This window comes from Chlamydotis macqueenii, chromosome 1 (assembly GCF_036417535.1).
Source record: "Chlamydotis macqueenii isolate bChlMac1 chromosome 1, bChlMac1.mat, whole genome shotgun sequence".
NCBI classification, from domain to species: domain Eukaryota; kingdom Metazoa; phylum Chordata; class Aves; order Otidiformes; family Otididae; genus Chlamydotis; species Chlamydotis macqueenii.
In genome coordinates this window covers 52,444,581-52,458,759 of record NC_141556.1, presented here as the reverse complement: position 1 = coordinate 52,458,759, position 14,179 = coordinate 52,444,581, and the positions used below count along the sequence as shown (strand labels likewise).

Sequence of the window (14,179 nt, the reverse complement as noted above, 5' to 3'; positions counted from 1 at the left end):
GTCTTCCAACAGAGGTGACCCACTTTTTAAATACACTTAAAAAAATTCCTTTGGGAACAAGCTGAAGTTCAAATGAGGTTTTGATGTAGAAGGAACCAAGAGATGGCAAGGATGGAAAAGATCATATTCCCCCCTCTGTAAATAGGATTTGGTATCGCTGGGAAGAGAAACACTTTCTGTAAAGCTGCTCTTTTGATTGCTGTTATCCCTTCAGGATATTTCATTTACGCTTCTCTCTCAATACAATTTTAAAAAAAGATTATGTTTGCCCTTTCTCAGTGGTTCTTCAAATTGGTGCATTTCAAAATGTGTTTACGCAGACAGCCTATGAACTGTCTGTGCTTTTTGCTAAAATTCAGTCATAATTGATATTTCGTGAGATAGACTTGACTCAGGAGTTATGAGGTTTTAGGTCCATGTCCAAGGCACAGCCTCTTGTTATACACTGCTACTAACAAGTGGCACTGCCAAGCATACTAATTTCCATTCTTTAAAGGGAAAATGCCAGGTTTTTAACATCACTAAGTCAGCTACATCTTTTAACTCATGCTAGTGTCTTACTATATATTTTGAAGTGCCAGTTTGTATTTTAGAAAAGCACACAAGGGAACATAGCACCCCGAGGCTAAGCATCTGCCTGCTGGAGGGGCGAGACAGATGCTACACCAGCCAACGGAGCTGCCTCTTAACACTACTGCGGAGCCGTCCCAAGATGTTACAGGTTACCTATGAAAGGAAATTGTCTTCCTAACTTTCAGTGAAGCAGCCTTAAAGAGTAAGGGAAAAATTATTGTTCTACAAGCAATAAAAGCAGTCTTCCATCCCTAAAACACAGGCAAAGGCCTAACATTTAGTGCAGCTGAAGCTCATTTGGTGACACTACTACAGACACTAAGAGTGAGGAAATTTTATGTGAAATACCTCCTGGGTGCTTGTTTCCCCTTGTTTCTGGGGAAGATTACCCAAAAAGCTATCAGGACTGATAGTCCAGAACACAAAGTGAGTGAGCCACTCAGGCCACCTATTTCAGCCAACACCGCATTTATTTCAAGCTTAGCAGTATTAATGTGATTAGTCATTCCTCTGATGTATTGCAGCCAAGAGAAATTAGAGGACTCTTTTTTTCCTACTTCTCTTTGTGTTCTTTTTTTTGTCACATTCTCTTCTTCCAAAATAAAATTACACATTTAAAAATAGGCACCTTACTAAAAAAAAAAGCAGGATGCTTGTCTTTCATTGTCATCTCTAATAATCTTACAATCAAAGATTTTAAGAAATTCCTAACAGCTTAAAACCAGCCCCCAAGACAAGGGCACAGATATTTATTTATGTAGCTTTATTTGGAACAGTCTCCTACACAATCATAAGAAAAAAAAAATCCACAGGGTTTTAAAAACAGTTGCAATATTAGCACTGAAAAGGCACTGGGAGGGAAGAGTGGGTGTGAGAGATGAGATTTTGGAACAGATGGAGAAGTAGCAGGACTTAAAGGACAGGTGCTGTGAACGAAGTTTTCTCAGAGATCATGACAAGGTTACACTAAGGCAGGCAGGCTTTAGTAGTAAATGTAGAAAGTGTATGGGAGTTAAGAGACAAGACAGCAGAGGTAGAACAAGGAATATCCATAGCAGATTTCAAACAGTGCAACTTCAGTCTTGATACTGATTTAATACTTTGGAAATTAATCCAAAATTCCATTTCCATTTACTTCATTTTAAACCTAGCAGCACCAACCTAGGTGCATTAAAAAGAACACCCTCCAGAGCAACAGAAGTGAGCAAGCCAAAAGTTAATTTTCAAATTAATGTTCCATGGTGTGCTGAACACTTTACATCTTCACCAGTGAAACAGAAAATGAGATATGATGGAAAATAAAAGAAGAATGAGTTTTGGGGGTGAGGGATACACACAGACACAAAGCACCTCCTAAAGAAGGGGAGTGTGAAGGCCTGAAAGTCCCTGGAAAGAAGTAGGATACCTTAGGCATAAGGAATTATGACAAGAACAAAGTATTCAGTGGCAGAGGTTGCACTAAGAACAGCGTCATCTGTGTTAAGGAAAACAGTACACAGGGTCTATGGAAGGTCAGTAAAACCAATACTGGAAACAGCTGAGGGTCATTTACAAATGGAACTTGTCATTTTATGATTTCAAAGCAGTGTTCAGGCTTTTATTTTCAAAGGAGGATTGACTTTGGTATCAGCATAACAAATCCACTTCTGAGAGGAGGTGCTCTGTGCTCTCAAAAGACACAGGTCTTCGTAGGTGCCACATGGCACCTAGAACTAATAGTTGTATCAGCCAAGATTTTTAACAGATTTCTTATTTTCAATACCGATACCCACACAGGGAAAGATTTCGGCTATAGGCAGTCATAGATCTAACCAAGGGCACAGAAAATACTACATTCGGCTGCCATGCTTTCTGTCAGCTTGCTGTCGGAAAGCCAGACATTAAGGAAGACGTAGTGAGCAAGCAGTCTTCTTTAAAGGATCGGAACAGAAAACTCACGGACTAATGCATCTCTTACTGTTACAAGTAAGGCCAGCAATACTTAAAATCAGTGTTAAGCCTTTCACATATTGTCAGGTCAAGAGGAAAAGTAGCAAAATGCTCTTTCAATCACTGCATCCAAATAAAGGAATGTGAAGCAGCACTGTTTAAGCCACATTGACTGTTGCTAGGGTATGGGATTAAACCCATTCTGGACACAGCATTTGGAGAATTTAAAGTTTTACAACATGCTGAATTCAACAGCCCTACCATATGGACCAGATCCTCTTTTAAAAAGGCACAGTAGCAGAAGCAGAACCCCTCCAAAACCCCATATCAAATTATTATCCTGAGACCGAGTTGAATTTGCAACATTTGCAGCTGCTATGCTGCAAATTCATTTTTTTTTGTTCTATGACACCATGTAGAACAAGCTGTGTTTTCCTTTGTTCAGCAGACAGAATTAACTATTAAGAATCAACCCAGAGACAGCATACAAAGTCAAAGGACAAAGGTCAAATAAGAAATATGTGCCTCAAATGGAAATGAGGTTACATTTTGAGAAAATATAAAGTCAGACAAGGACTCTTAGTATTAAAGGCAGAGCACGTCAACGCTAATTCTCTATCTCATCCTTCTCTGTGGTCTAGAAGTCTTTTGAAAATACGATCATAACCAACATATAGGGATCTTCCCTTGTTTTACTAAAATGTTGTCCAAAAGGTAGCATTAGGTAAGAAAGAATTTGATGTTCAAGACCAGCTCAATAGCTGGGGGCACAGAGGTGAGAAAATTTAAAGTGGGAGAAGATGCAAAACCCTAAGGTGCTCAGATATGGAAAAGCTCAGGACAAAATTAGTTGAAAGAAGTCAGACCTTAATATAATCTTCATTGCTTTGCTCTCCTTGCTACCAGGTAGTGCTTCACAAAAAACCTAAATGCAGGCAAGACTCAAGACATGCAGTGTCTTGATAAGGAATACAACACCACTACCACAAAGACTGCTGGATGGAACCCATACTTAATAGAATTGTCTACCTATTTATTGTCTCAATCTCATCTTTAAATATACATCATTCCATCAGTTAGGCTGGGCATATTCAAGAGATCTAAGTCATAACATCAAAACAAAAAGGTCTTGAGAGAACAAAGTTTTGATTTGTCAGTTATACCCTATTACAAAGGGTTACGATGCTCAAGTCCTGTTTGGAACTTTCAGGAACAGTTCACAGAAGTCTACTGCAATCTCCACATCAATGGCCTTCATGGCTAAAGTAACTTGATGGATTTTACAGGGGTTATCTTCAAGGAAAATAGGTAAAACTTATTTTTTTCTCTACCCTAAAAAGTTTAATTCTTTATGTTTCCTATCAGTCTCTGTGTCTGCTTGACATACATAAATCACCTGTCTGTGTTCAAGAAGCATTTGGACAATGCTCTGAGATGTATGGTTTAATTTTTAGGCTGCCCTGTGTGGAGTCAGGAGTTACGACTCGATCCTTGTGGGTCCCTTCCAACTGAGGAGATTAAATGATTTATGTGGGAAGAATATACACAAATTATTGTGTTGCATAAGTCTTGGAAGAGTTCAAATTTCAAACTCTCTCATTATTGAATGTATAAGTTCTTACAATTAAGTTTTTTTCTCATTTGGAATTATGTTCAGGATAATTACAGAATTATTAAGTGAAATAACAGCCAGTGTTTCAAAATGTTAATTACTTCACCTTGCATAGAACTGATGGGAATTGGTTTTTCTATGTAATAAAAATCATTGACTATCAACCACTCACTACACTCAGTAAACTCAAGAAATAAAAGCTATGTATTTCTATTTTCTTATTATTAATATGCATATATCTCATTTTCTAAGCATCTGTCTCAAAACATGCTGTTAATCCAAGACCTATTTTATTCTATGACCCAATACTATAATATTATTTCAGAATAGAGCACTGGGCAGTAGGGTAGCAAAGATGATAGCGCGTTAGTTATCAAATTACAAAGAGTTTCCTGTTATCCTACAGTAACATAAATAAAGGCACCCACCCACCAATGTTGCTGTCAATGGATCTTTCCTTTGGCGTAATCCACAGAACAAAGGACAGCCATTGTCCTATATTCTTAGGATAGCTTGTTCACAATCTAGGGTACGATTGCTTTTAGCAACAATCATGCTGTCCATGAATAATAAGTCACTGAACTTTTCTCTTGAAGTATAGTTGTACAGTTATAACACAATAAATCATCTAATCATCTCATGTCAGAACAGCAACAAGCTTAAAGTGTCCCTCCCTCACAATGAGAACACAAAATCTGCTAGCATTTGCAAAATCATACGATAGGGGGGAAAAAGAATGCTAGTTTGGGAATCAGTCAATCAAAAAGTTAATTTAAATATGGGTTGGGGACATACGTATGCCTGATGAATATGACACATTTCAAATATATGCACAATAAAATTATGAAGTCAATCATGTGTCATTTCATTAGAAACTGTAAAATGAGTTTTAAAAAATACTACTTCCTCTGAGAAATAAGCTACCAAATCCCATACAGAAATTATTTTAAAACAAGAGTTGAAAAAAATCCATGTAGGTAGTGTCTGTGTCCCTCCATTTAAATCTGGTGCACATCACAGAACAGCCCTAGCCAGAGCTGTGGGGTTATGAATACAGCACAGCTCTGCTTGACTAAACAAAACATAGCTTCAGAACATTACATTTAACACGTCATACATGAGCATTCACTTTCATGCAAATATTAATGCCTACCTAAAGCAGAAGCAGCAGCAGTTTAAAATATATCTTTTTCTTCATACAAGCTTCGAAACCACAAACACGCGTAGTGAAGTCAACTAAAACTGGATTTAGAAAGCCTGTAAAATAGTATGCTAACTTCATATGAAGTCATAAAAGTTTTTCGATCTGCCTGTTTTCACATAAACTAAACAGAAAAGTTGCAAAGAGTTGGTTAAACAGAGCAGGCAAAGTAATCAGATAACGCACAGAATAAATAAATGGTGATTTTTGTGTTTGGGTGGGTTTTTTTTGTTTTTATAAGTGACGGGTCCAGTATCATGTGCTTTAGGAATTTATAGTCCTGTTAAAGAACTGATTGAAGACCTTAGGAAATGTGCAACTTAGCAGTTGAGATTCTCTGCCAGAAGACAGAATGTGAAGTTCATCTGCACTGGGTTTCTTTTGCTGTTACTTCTGAAACAGCTGAGTTGATGACACTTTCTAAAACACCCTAATACGGACTAACAAAAGAGCTAACTAAAAGGACCTTCAGGTATACTATAACTCATCTCTCAATACTGTTAAATGGCTATTATGATAGGCAACACCTTTCTACCAGGTTAGCTAGAGACTGCTGTAAAGTACTGTAATAAAGTCCCATGGACATCATTTCCCTGTACTGGTATATCGCTTTCCTCCCCCAACCCCACCAGACAGCTTTATGAGTAAATCAAATGAGGAAACTAGGAAAATTCAATAGTTATATACCTGCTACTGATAGATTAAGCACTAAATACCATACAAATAATATAAATCCATAAGGGAGCAAACAAAACCAGAACTATCTGAAACTTCAGTTGATTGTTGACAACAGGAGAAGAAAAAGGAGTAATCTGTGTTTGTGCAAATGATTGTTTTTTTCAAGGTATATCAAAGCTGACACATAGATCAGCTGAGAAGTGTTTGCACTGCAGCAACTGCAGCTATGTAACTGTCAGCCAGGCAACTAACAATGTTTTCTGTAATAAGAGATTAAGATTAATGCAAAGGAACTTTCCTAAGAGACTACAGCAGATGTTTGTTTTCTGTTTTTAGCACTGTATCTGCAAAAAAAAAAAACCTGAGATTAATTGGTTCTAGCAGTTGCATACAAAAAAGGACACACCTAAGTATCGGCTCTGTTGCCTTAAAACATATGGGGGAAGTACATGCAATGGGCTGTGCATTAATCAACACACAACTGGCTCTTCAGGAGTCGTATCAAGGATGTACAAGTCTTCTACAAACACAGAGAGACTCACTTTCAAACTGACAAAGGCAATTAAGTAATGCAATTGAAATAATCCTTTCACAAACCTAGAATCAACCTGTACTATGGATAGATCTTTTTCAACACTAAAGTGTCCTTCAGAATCCAGAAGAAATTCTTGTTACTGGTCCCCTGAACTAGCAATTTTTAGAACTGAGTGGTAAGGTCAAAACTGGATGTCTTGCAATGTTCCTGGAAGTTCTATGTAGTTTAGGGGAAAGTGAGCAACAATTTGCAGTGTGATGTATGCTGCATTTTTGACTCCACGTTAAAAATAATTTTTCTCCTTTTCTTTTTCCCCACTTCAGTGTAACCAGTATCAGTAATTTTAGCCTAAAAACCTTGTCACTACCAGTATAAAGAGTTCTGAACTACTTGTATTTGTAGTATGGACCGAGTGTTTATACTATGAATCAGCCTAAGTGCCCTACAAGCAGTACTGTAGCTTCAATAAGCCTTCAAAGTGGACAAAGTGCAGGGAAGTAACAGCCCAAATTAGCTCTTGTACTAGAGCATCAAAAACACAGTGACTTTTTCTAGGTCACTGTCTCATAGTTTAGCTGGTACTGCTCAAAACCCATTAAAAGAAAATAATACTGACAACATCTCAAGAAGTTTTCTTCATCTCAAGGCTACAAAGAGCTTACAGAGTTTCTACCTGCAGTTCATTAAACAACGAATACAATGTTTTTCCCTGGTAGGAAAAGAGAACCTTTTTGGGCCAAGCTAAATCAGAAGCACAGAAGGACTTCAAATTCAAGAATTCAATTTTTAATCAGGACAATAATTGTTACAATTAGCTCCTTAGTTGTAACATTTGCTGCAAGAGCCTATCAGCCCATTCAGGGCAGCCTGAACTGGCCTAACTGCACATTTATTTCCCTCCAACATCACAACCCTCACAATTAGGATGAATCCTCTTACATACATTGCAAGCATCCATTCAGTGAAAGATTAGCATAATATTAAGGCCATCTGAAGTACAGAAATGAACAGCAATGAACGTTTTTTGCGCGACCATTTGGTTATGTGCAAGAGAACCCAGCCAAGACATCTGGCGCAAATTACCATCATTACATTTTTTTTGCACAATTTTAAGAACTCTGGTCAGCACCTGCATGTCAACATGGAAGTCGCAATGCGCTTCCAGAGCCTATTCTTAAGGAAAGCCAGTCTGGCAAGACTGAAGAACCAAAATACCAATCTGCTTTGGCACAAAATTAAGCGGGCACAGAATACTCCACCTTCCTTATAAAGCTCCATATTACAAGGCTAAGCATCCAGACATTTTTTTTTTTTAAAATGGAAAGGGTCTATTTAAAACAATATTCCTCCCTTTCTTCATAAACCTAGTATGACAGTCAAGAGATACTGCTCTTCCACTTGTAGCTGGCTATTCCTTTTTCCTGTCCTGGCTCAGAGAAGCTGAAAGCATGAATTAAGTCATATTCACGGCTGTTCCAATTCACCTACCTGATATAGGGATCCCTCCCAGACCTGTGCTGTGTTGTGGCGGGAGATTCAAGTCCAAGAAATTACTATTTGAGGTTGGATTTGCTGTGTGGTTCAAGTGCATGATGCTATTGCGTGGGAAGGCCATCCAAGGATAGCGAGCTGCTTGGCCTGGAAAACTGAAGGAGTTGTAAACTGCTCGATGCTGTTGAAACTGTGGGAACCTCTGTGGCATAACTGGAAAGGTGCTACCGAGAGAGTTGGCATTTGTGGGTGCAGCAGGATGCAGGAATCCAGAGCCTGGCCCTTTGGCAGTTGTAGTGTGTGGGGTAGGGTTCTGAAGAGATGTGGGCGAGAGGGAAGGTTGGTCTTGGACTGACAGTTCCTTCTCAATCAAGTCTGCTAAGGCTTTGCGGGTGATGTCAAAGGGGTCAAACCCTAAGTCGTCCTCTTGCTGTTTGGAGGAACCAAACCCAAAAGCTGCTTGCCAGTCTGTGGAGGAGGATACTGGTATAGTTTCTGCCAGAAAGGAACAGGATTTAGAAAAAGAATTAGTAAGTATTTATCCACACAAAAATTTCAGCCTCAATGTATCTGAATCTATGTTTCCAGTTATCTTTCATATGCTACTACTCTATACATTCCCCAAAGACAGCTTATTCAACACCATTTTCAGATCACACTGTAGTAGATTTTTACTTATGGAGAAGTGGTAGAACTAGGAAACATATTTTTACTGCAGAATTGATCTGTTCCTGAACTACAGAAAAGCCTTGTCAAGTAAGTATTTTCAGTAATAGCACAAAGTAGAAAGAGACCAATAAAAACTTGATTAGAACCTCCTTTACACCCGTTTTACTTGATGCAGTGTGGAAGTGTGACCAAGCAGAGTTTAAATGAGGTTGTTATTCAGTTCAGTATTTTGCTCTCAGTATTAATGCTGTGCTTCAGCTCTGCTGTCCAAGAAAGGAAGTGAGATGTTCCCTCTCAAAGGGGGGACCCTCTGAGCAGTGGTTAAAACAAACAAACCAAGAAAATCCCTAAAATCCAAACTGTCTACCATAATGAAGAAAACCAGGCCAAATTCTTAAGTATACACTTTTATAAAGCAAAAGGAAATAAGGAACTGCATTACAATATATTGTTAAAGGCAGTATTTTGAGGCAGTGTTGCAAAAAAGGGTTGTCAGAATTTCCCTGCATTTTCAACTAGTATTTTGTTTTGTTATACTGTTTAAGTTTCTTATTCAGGCTCAGTGAATGCTGGGTCTAGCGTCACAGTATTTTTCCTCAAAACTGTGGTAACGCAAGCTGATGAGTACACAGTAGTATCACTCACAACATTCACTCCCTCTGCTGGTAGGGAACCTGGTCTGCTGTTTTAAATAGTTAAAATTAAGCTCAGTATCCTCTCTTAGATAACAAATCTACACTTCTATTTTCACTCCAAAAACCATAACAACAGATAAAAAAGTTGCCAGACAGACTTGTCCTTTATATTCTTATTTAAATAGCAACCATACATTTTACATGAATTATAAAACAAACAAGACCTCTACTACATAGAAATTGCATCTCACTGCTACTTAATCTCACAAAATTGGTGTGTGTAGTACCTGAGCAGCAGGCAATTTTTTTTTTGTAATAAATATAGCTTACAAACAGGACTGCAATATCCAGAAGTGAGATAAACAGCAAAAGAAAACTAACCACTAAGTAAACCAACGGTATCCTGGATATCACTTACATTCTATTTATTACTCATAGTTTCATTTAATTTTCTAACATCTCCCTCAGATTTATAATTTGTAAGTTCTTAAATGCTGTTAACTACTCCCCAGACTATATAAATACACCTAAATTGTTTCATATGAAATGGAATTTCACAGGAAAGTACACATAACTTTCAGTTGATGCAATTAACCATATTCTTATATTTTCTGAATGTATATAATCTCACTTCAGAAAGATTAGGTACCTTCAGATAGCTATGCAGGATACCAAAAAAAAAATCTGAATTCCACTGCACAGCTTCTGATATTAGAATTACGGATTGTAACAGATTATTACACCAACATATACTGACATCACATATTTTTCCCCACCCTCAATGAAAACCTGTAATATTAAATATTACGCATAGATGTCACAGCTTATTATTTAGACAGTCACATGGCTAAGAAAGAATACACACTCTGATAATTTAGCCATGCAGCTGGAAAACTCAAATTTCTTTTACTAGAAACTCTTAAATCAGTGCAATACACTTGTAGTTAAGTGTCCAATTTTAATCATTTGTGAAGAGAGAAAAAAAAACAGTATGGAACCAGCCCTAGAGTTTTTGGTTCTACACAGTTTTAGACATCAGTTGCAAAAGCAAGCAATACCCACCCACGTAACCTGTGTACACACCTGATGTGAAGAGGCTCTGTGGTTCTGGTGCTGTGGGCCAGTCATTTGAAGTCTGTGGAGAGCTGGGGAATGGAGGAATCCCACTAGGGATAGGGTTAGGGTGCCGAAAATTGTCAGAGAAGAGAGACTGTGATTCTGTTACAGCCCCTTCAAAAGGGGACCGTGCACTGTGATTAGATGAACTGATGGGTATGACTGGATTGGGTTTTGTTAAACCAGGTGGTGGTGAAGGTGTGTCACTGTTTGTTATCTACAGGAAAGAGAGGAAGAGAAACAATTAGGACATTAGTGTTTATAAAATATTCTTCACTAGTACAGTTGAAAATTTCCTCAACCTCTTGGCTGCAGTTAGGTTAGTTAATATACAGCACAGCACTGTCAAAGATAAAAATCAACTTCGCAGTAGTATTTTTTAGTTTTGCTTAAAATTACGATACACTTCAGAAAGCACTTGCTTCTCCAACTACAAGTTGCACCAAGCCCTCAGACTCAATTCGTACTTTCACAGCATTTATCTTTATGTCTTACCTGCTGGGAACTGTCACCATTTCCTATACTGAGGGAATCTGAAGGTTTGTCGATAGGGCTGCAAAAGTGGGAGGGGAAAAGAGACAATAAGACATTCAAGTATTTCACGTGAAAATCAACGTTTGCTTTGTAGTAGTAGAAAAGCCTTGAAATAAAGACAAAATGGAATTAATTATGAGGAATTAAGAAGGAAAAAACTCCATTTATGAGACTTTTAAAAAAAAATCACACGCATTCAAATTATTTGCCATATACTGTAATATTTCGTCCCACCACTCTCCACTCTGCTTGTTGACTGCCCTGTTAAGGAACAAAAGGAACGTTTTAAACATGTTCATAGTAACTCTATGCCATTCAAAAGCCAGGACTCTTGTACTATGGCAGTATTCCATTTGTAGTCAGTTCCATCTATTTTACTACTGGAGAGAAACTTGGGAACAGATTTGTTTTCCAAATACCTAGGTTGTCAGTTCCCATAAAAGTCCTAAATAAATCTGGGGAGAGATAAAACATTAAAAAAAACTATTTAGGTCCTGGTGGCAAGTTAAGCTTCCCAACAGCCTTCAAGCTTAAGTAGCAGAAATTACTCCCAAGGTGAGAAAATTGAGTTTTGAGATGACAGATGGGGAAAAATGCAGGAAAAGACATCACATAAAAAACAAATGTAAAGAGAATAAAGGATAAGATACAGCAGAAAACCTATTCACTGGGAAGTAACACAACTCAGCTGAAACAGCATATCTCAGGATTCAAGATTCTGACTTGCATCTGTCAGTGGCCTTAATTATGCTAAATCTCACACTAATGAAACAGTATTAGTTCAAGTTCAGATTACAATCTCTGCTTTACAACTTCAAGGTACTTTCATTTTTATCTACCCATAACAGAAGATACACAAGCATCAGGCTGCGCAGCCCAAAACATCGGTCCTAGAAACAAGGACCACAAGTAAGAACAAGAATTACAGTTCCATTAAGAGGCAGAATGTGGTAAAAGTTAAATTAAAGGTATGATCTGTTAGCACAAGACAAACACATATACAGAAATTATTTTAACTGGGTGCAGACCTCAGATTCTAGCTACACCTTGTTTTCAAACACCTCTTGCTGCTGCAAAGTTTAAATATTGCACAAAGTCACATATCAAGGTCAAAAATTCCTAGGACTGCTTCCCCTCATATTTGTTCTCCCTATCCCAGAATAACTAGAGTTGAAATCCAGCAGAATTAATTCTTCTCCATTCTAAAGAAACTGTGTAAGAGTAATCCATCAATAAAAATTTCTGAGCAAAAGAATACTGATTGAGTTGGTATCTCAAAAAGATTCCTGAAGCTGAAGTATTTATGACTACAAAAGAAAAATCAGAGGAGTATACTTGCAAACAAGCATTACTCAGGTGAAGATTTACAAGTATTTTCTACTCAGTGATCAAACAGCATGAACAAGATTCTTCCATTTGGAACAAACCGTCTTGGGTTAGTAATTTCTGAATACTTATAGCACAAAAGTTGCTGTAGACTCTTCACAATCATTTTGACTGTAGAGCTGATATTCCAGTCAAATTATTTTCCCAAAGCTACTGACAGAATGTCACAATGTTGCAGTTCAAAAAGCTATGTGCAAGATAACTTTTAAACAACAATCTAAGTGCTGAAAATGTTTATTATACTCAAACCTGCCTAAGGAACCTTTAATTTTAAGACAGGCTTTCAACCCTCAGGAATCAGCACAATATTCTTACCTGCATTTAGTATATAATTTTCAGAAAAGGTAAGAAGAAAACTGCATCATGTCACTACTGAGATGCAACCCTAGGATCTCTGATCACATCTCAACGGGACTGCTATTAAGTCTAACAAGAAGGTACCACTTTCAACAGCACTCACAATGTTAATATGTTGGTTCAATATTGATTTAAAATGAAGATCAGCTACGTAATCGGCAACACCACCTCTTGAAATATTAGAGTTTACCTTGGTATTTTCCCATCCAACCTCTGAATGAGCCCAACCAATATTACCTAAGGGGGTCCATTAAAAAAACAAAACAGCATGTCAGCAGACTATCATTGGAACTGTAAGTGATGTTTATGACGGAAGAGGACACCAGTTCTATTCAAGAAGGACACCAGAAGAGGAAAAATGTTGGTTAGCAATAAGGAAGCTACTGCAAGCAAATGAATAATTTCCTCTAAACAAAGAAGCCTCAGTTGAATCTGCTGCCCTGTTTTTCCTGTTACTGAGTAATCAGGGAGTTGTGTTTCTGGAACACATCACTGAAGAAATGACAAATATTGAGCTCTAACATTTAGTTTCCTTCTGCTGAAGCTTTTCCAAGTGACTAGCCTCCTGACATATAGCAACTAGTGTGTTACTTCTGTGAAGCTTCTGTATAGAAATGAAGGGCTCAGCTCTGGCTGAGACCATGCAGCTATATAAGCTGTTGATCCCCTGGTTACTGAGTTCTCCTCAGCCCTCACCTGTACCATCGCTTACTAACTTCATATCAGGGTTCTCTTGCCCAATTTGCCAATCAGTCTTTTTGATACGGGTTAGGCTAAGCCCAGCTTTTTGTGACCTGATCAGGATTTGAATCCAGCTCTTCAACCAGGGAGAGAGACTGGAGAATCATTCCCTCCACACCAATCAGTGAGAGAGAAAACAAGCTATCTGAAGTATAAAAGGCAGCACAATTACCCGAAATCTGAGTCTGCACCATCTGGAGTCATGTGTTCTGGGTCTGTGCCATTTTCTAATATAGGAGGCGTTTTCCTGTGTTCCATTGTTAAACCGTTGGCTGATTTACTTGAACTCTGTAATGATGGCCAGGCATCTTTGTTATTACTGTTCGGTCTGGAAAAAGGCAAGAGTAAAAAAAAAAAAAAAAAAAAAAAAAAAAAAAAAGAGTTCAAGTTATGAAGAAAGTGTTTTCAAAAATTGTAAGCACTGAGGAAATGAATCCTTGTGCCAGAAAATCCATAAGAATAGATTTATCTGGATATTATTTCTCAGATTTTAAATGGTGATGACTTAAAGAATTATTGGGGTAGGGAAGGGAAAGAGAAAACTGAGGGGAATTTTGTTTTCTTCACTGAATAGATAGCTGCTCTGCCAACTCTGAAGTCCAAACTTGCATATTTGGAGCAGGAAAAAAAAAAAAAAAATTCCATCAACAGCTTCAAGTATCCAGACCTACATAAATCCCATTTATAATTATTTGCTTTATCCCATAACTATTTGTAAGTTC

At 37.7% G+C, this 14,179-nt stretch overlaps 1 protein-coding gene across 9 annotated transcripts in view; it reads right to left on the bottom strand.

Moving 5' to 3' along the window:
• Nucleotides 1-14,179, bottom strand: part of CNOT4 (CCR4-NOT transcription complex subunit 4) — an 82,572-nt gene that overhangs the window by 10,197 nt on the left and 58,196 nt on the right. For 5 of the 9 annotated variants that reach the window (XM_086751006.1, XM_086751015.1, XM_086751020.1 and 2 more), the window contains 3 exons: nt 10,935-10,992; nt 10,407-10,656; nt 8,017-8,514 (listed from right to left, as the gene is read on the bottom strand). In XM_086751006.1, coding sequence (XP_086607132.1) covers nt 8,017-8,514; nt 10,407-10,656; nt 10,935-10,992 — 806 coding nt within the window. Of the gene's footprint in view, nt 1-8,016; nt 8,515-10,406; nt 10,657-10,934; nt 10,993-13,629; nt 13,786-14,179 lie in introns of all 9 variants that reach the window. The other 4 variants (XM_086751000.1, XM_086750985.1, XM_086751027.1 and 1 more) reach the window with 1 other exon arrangement.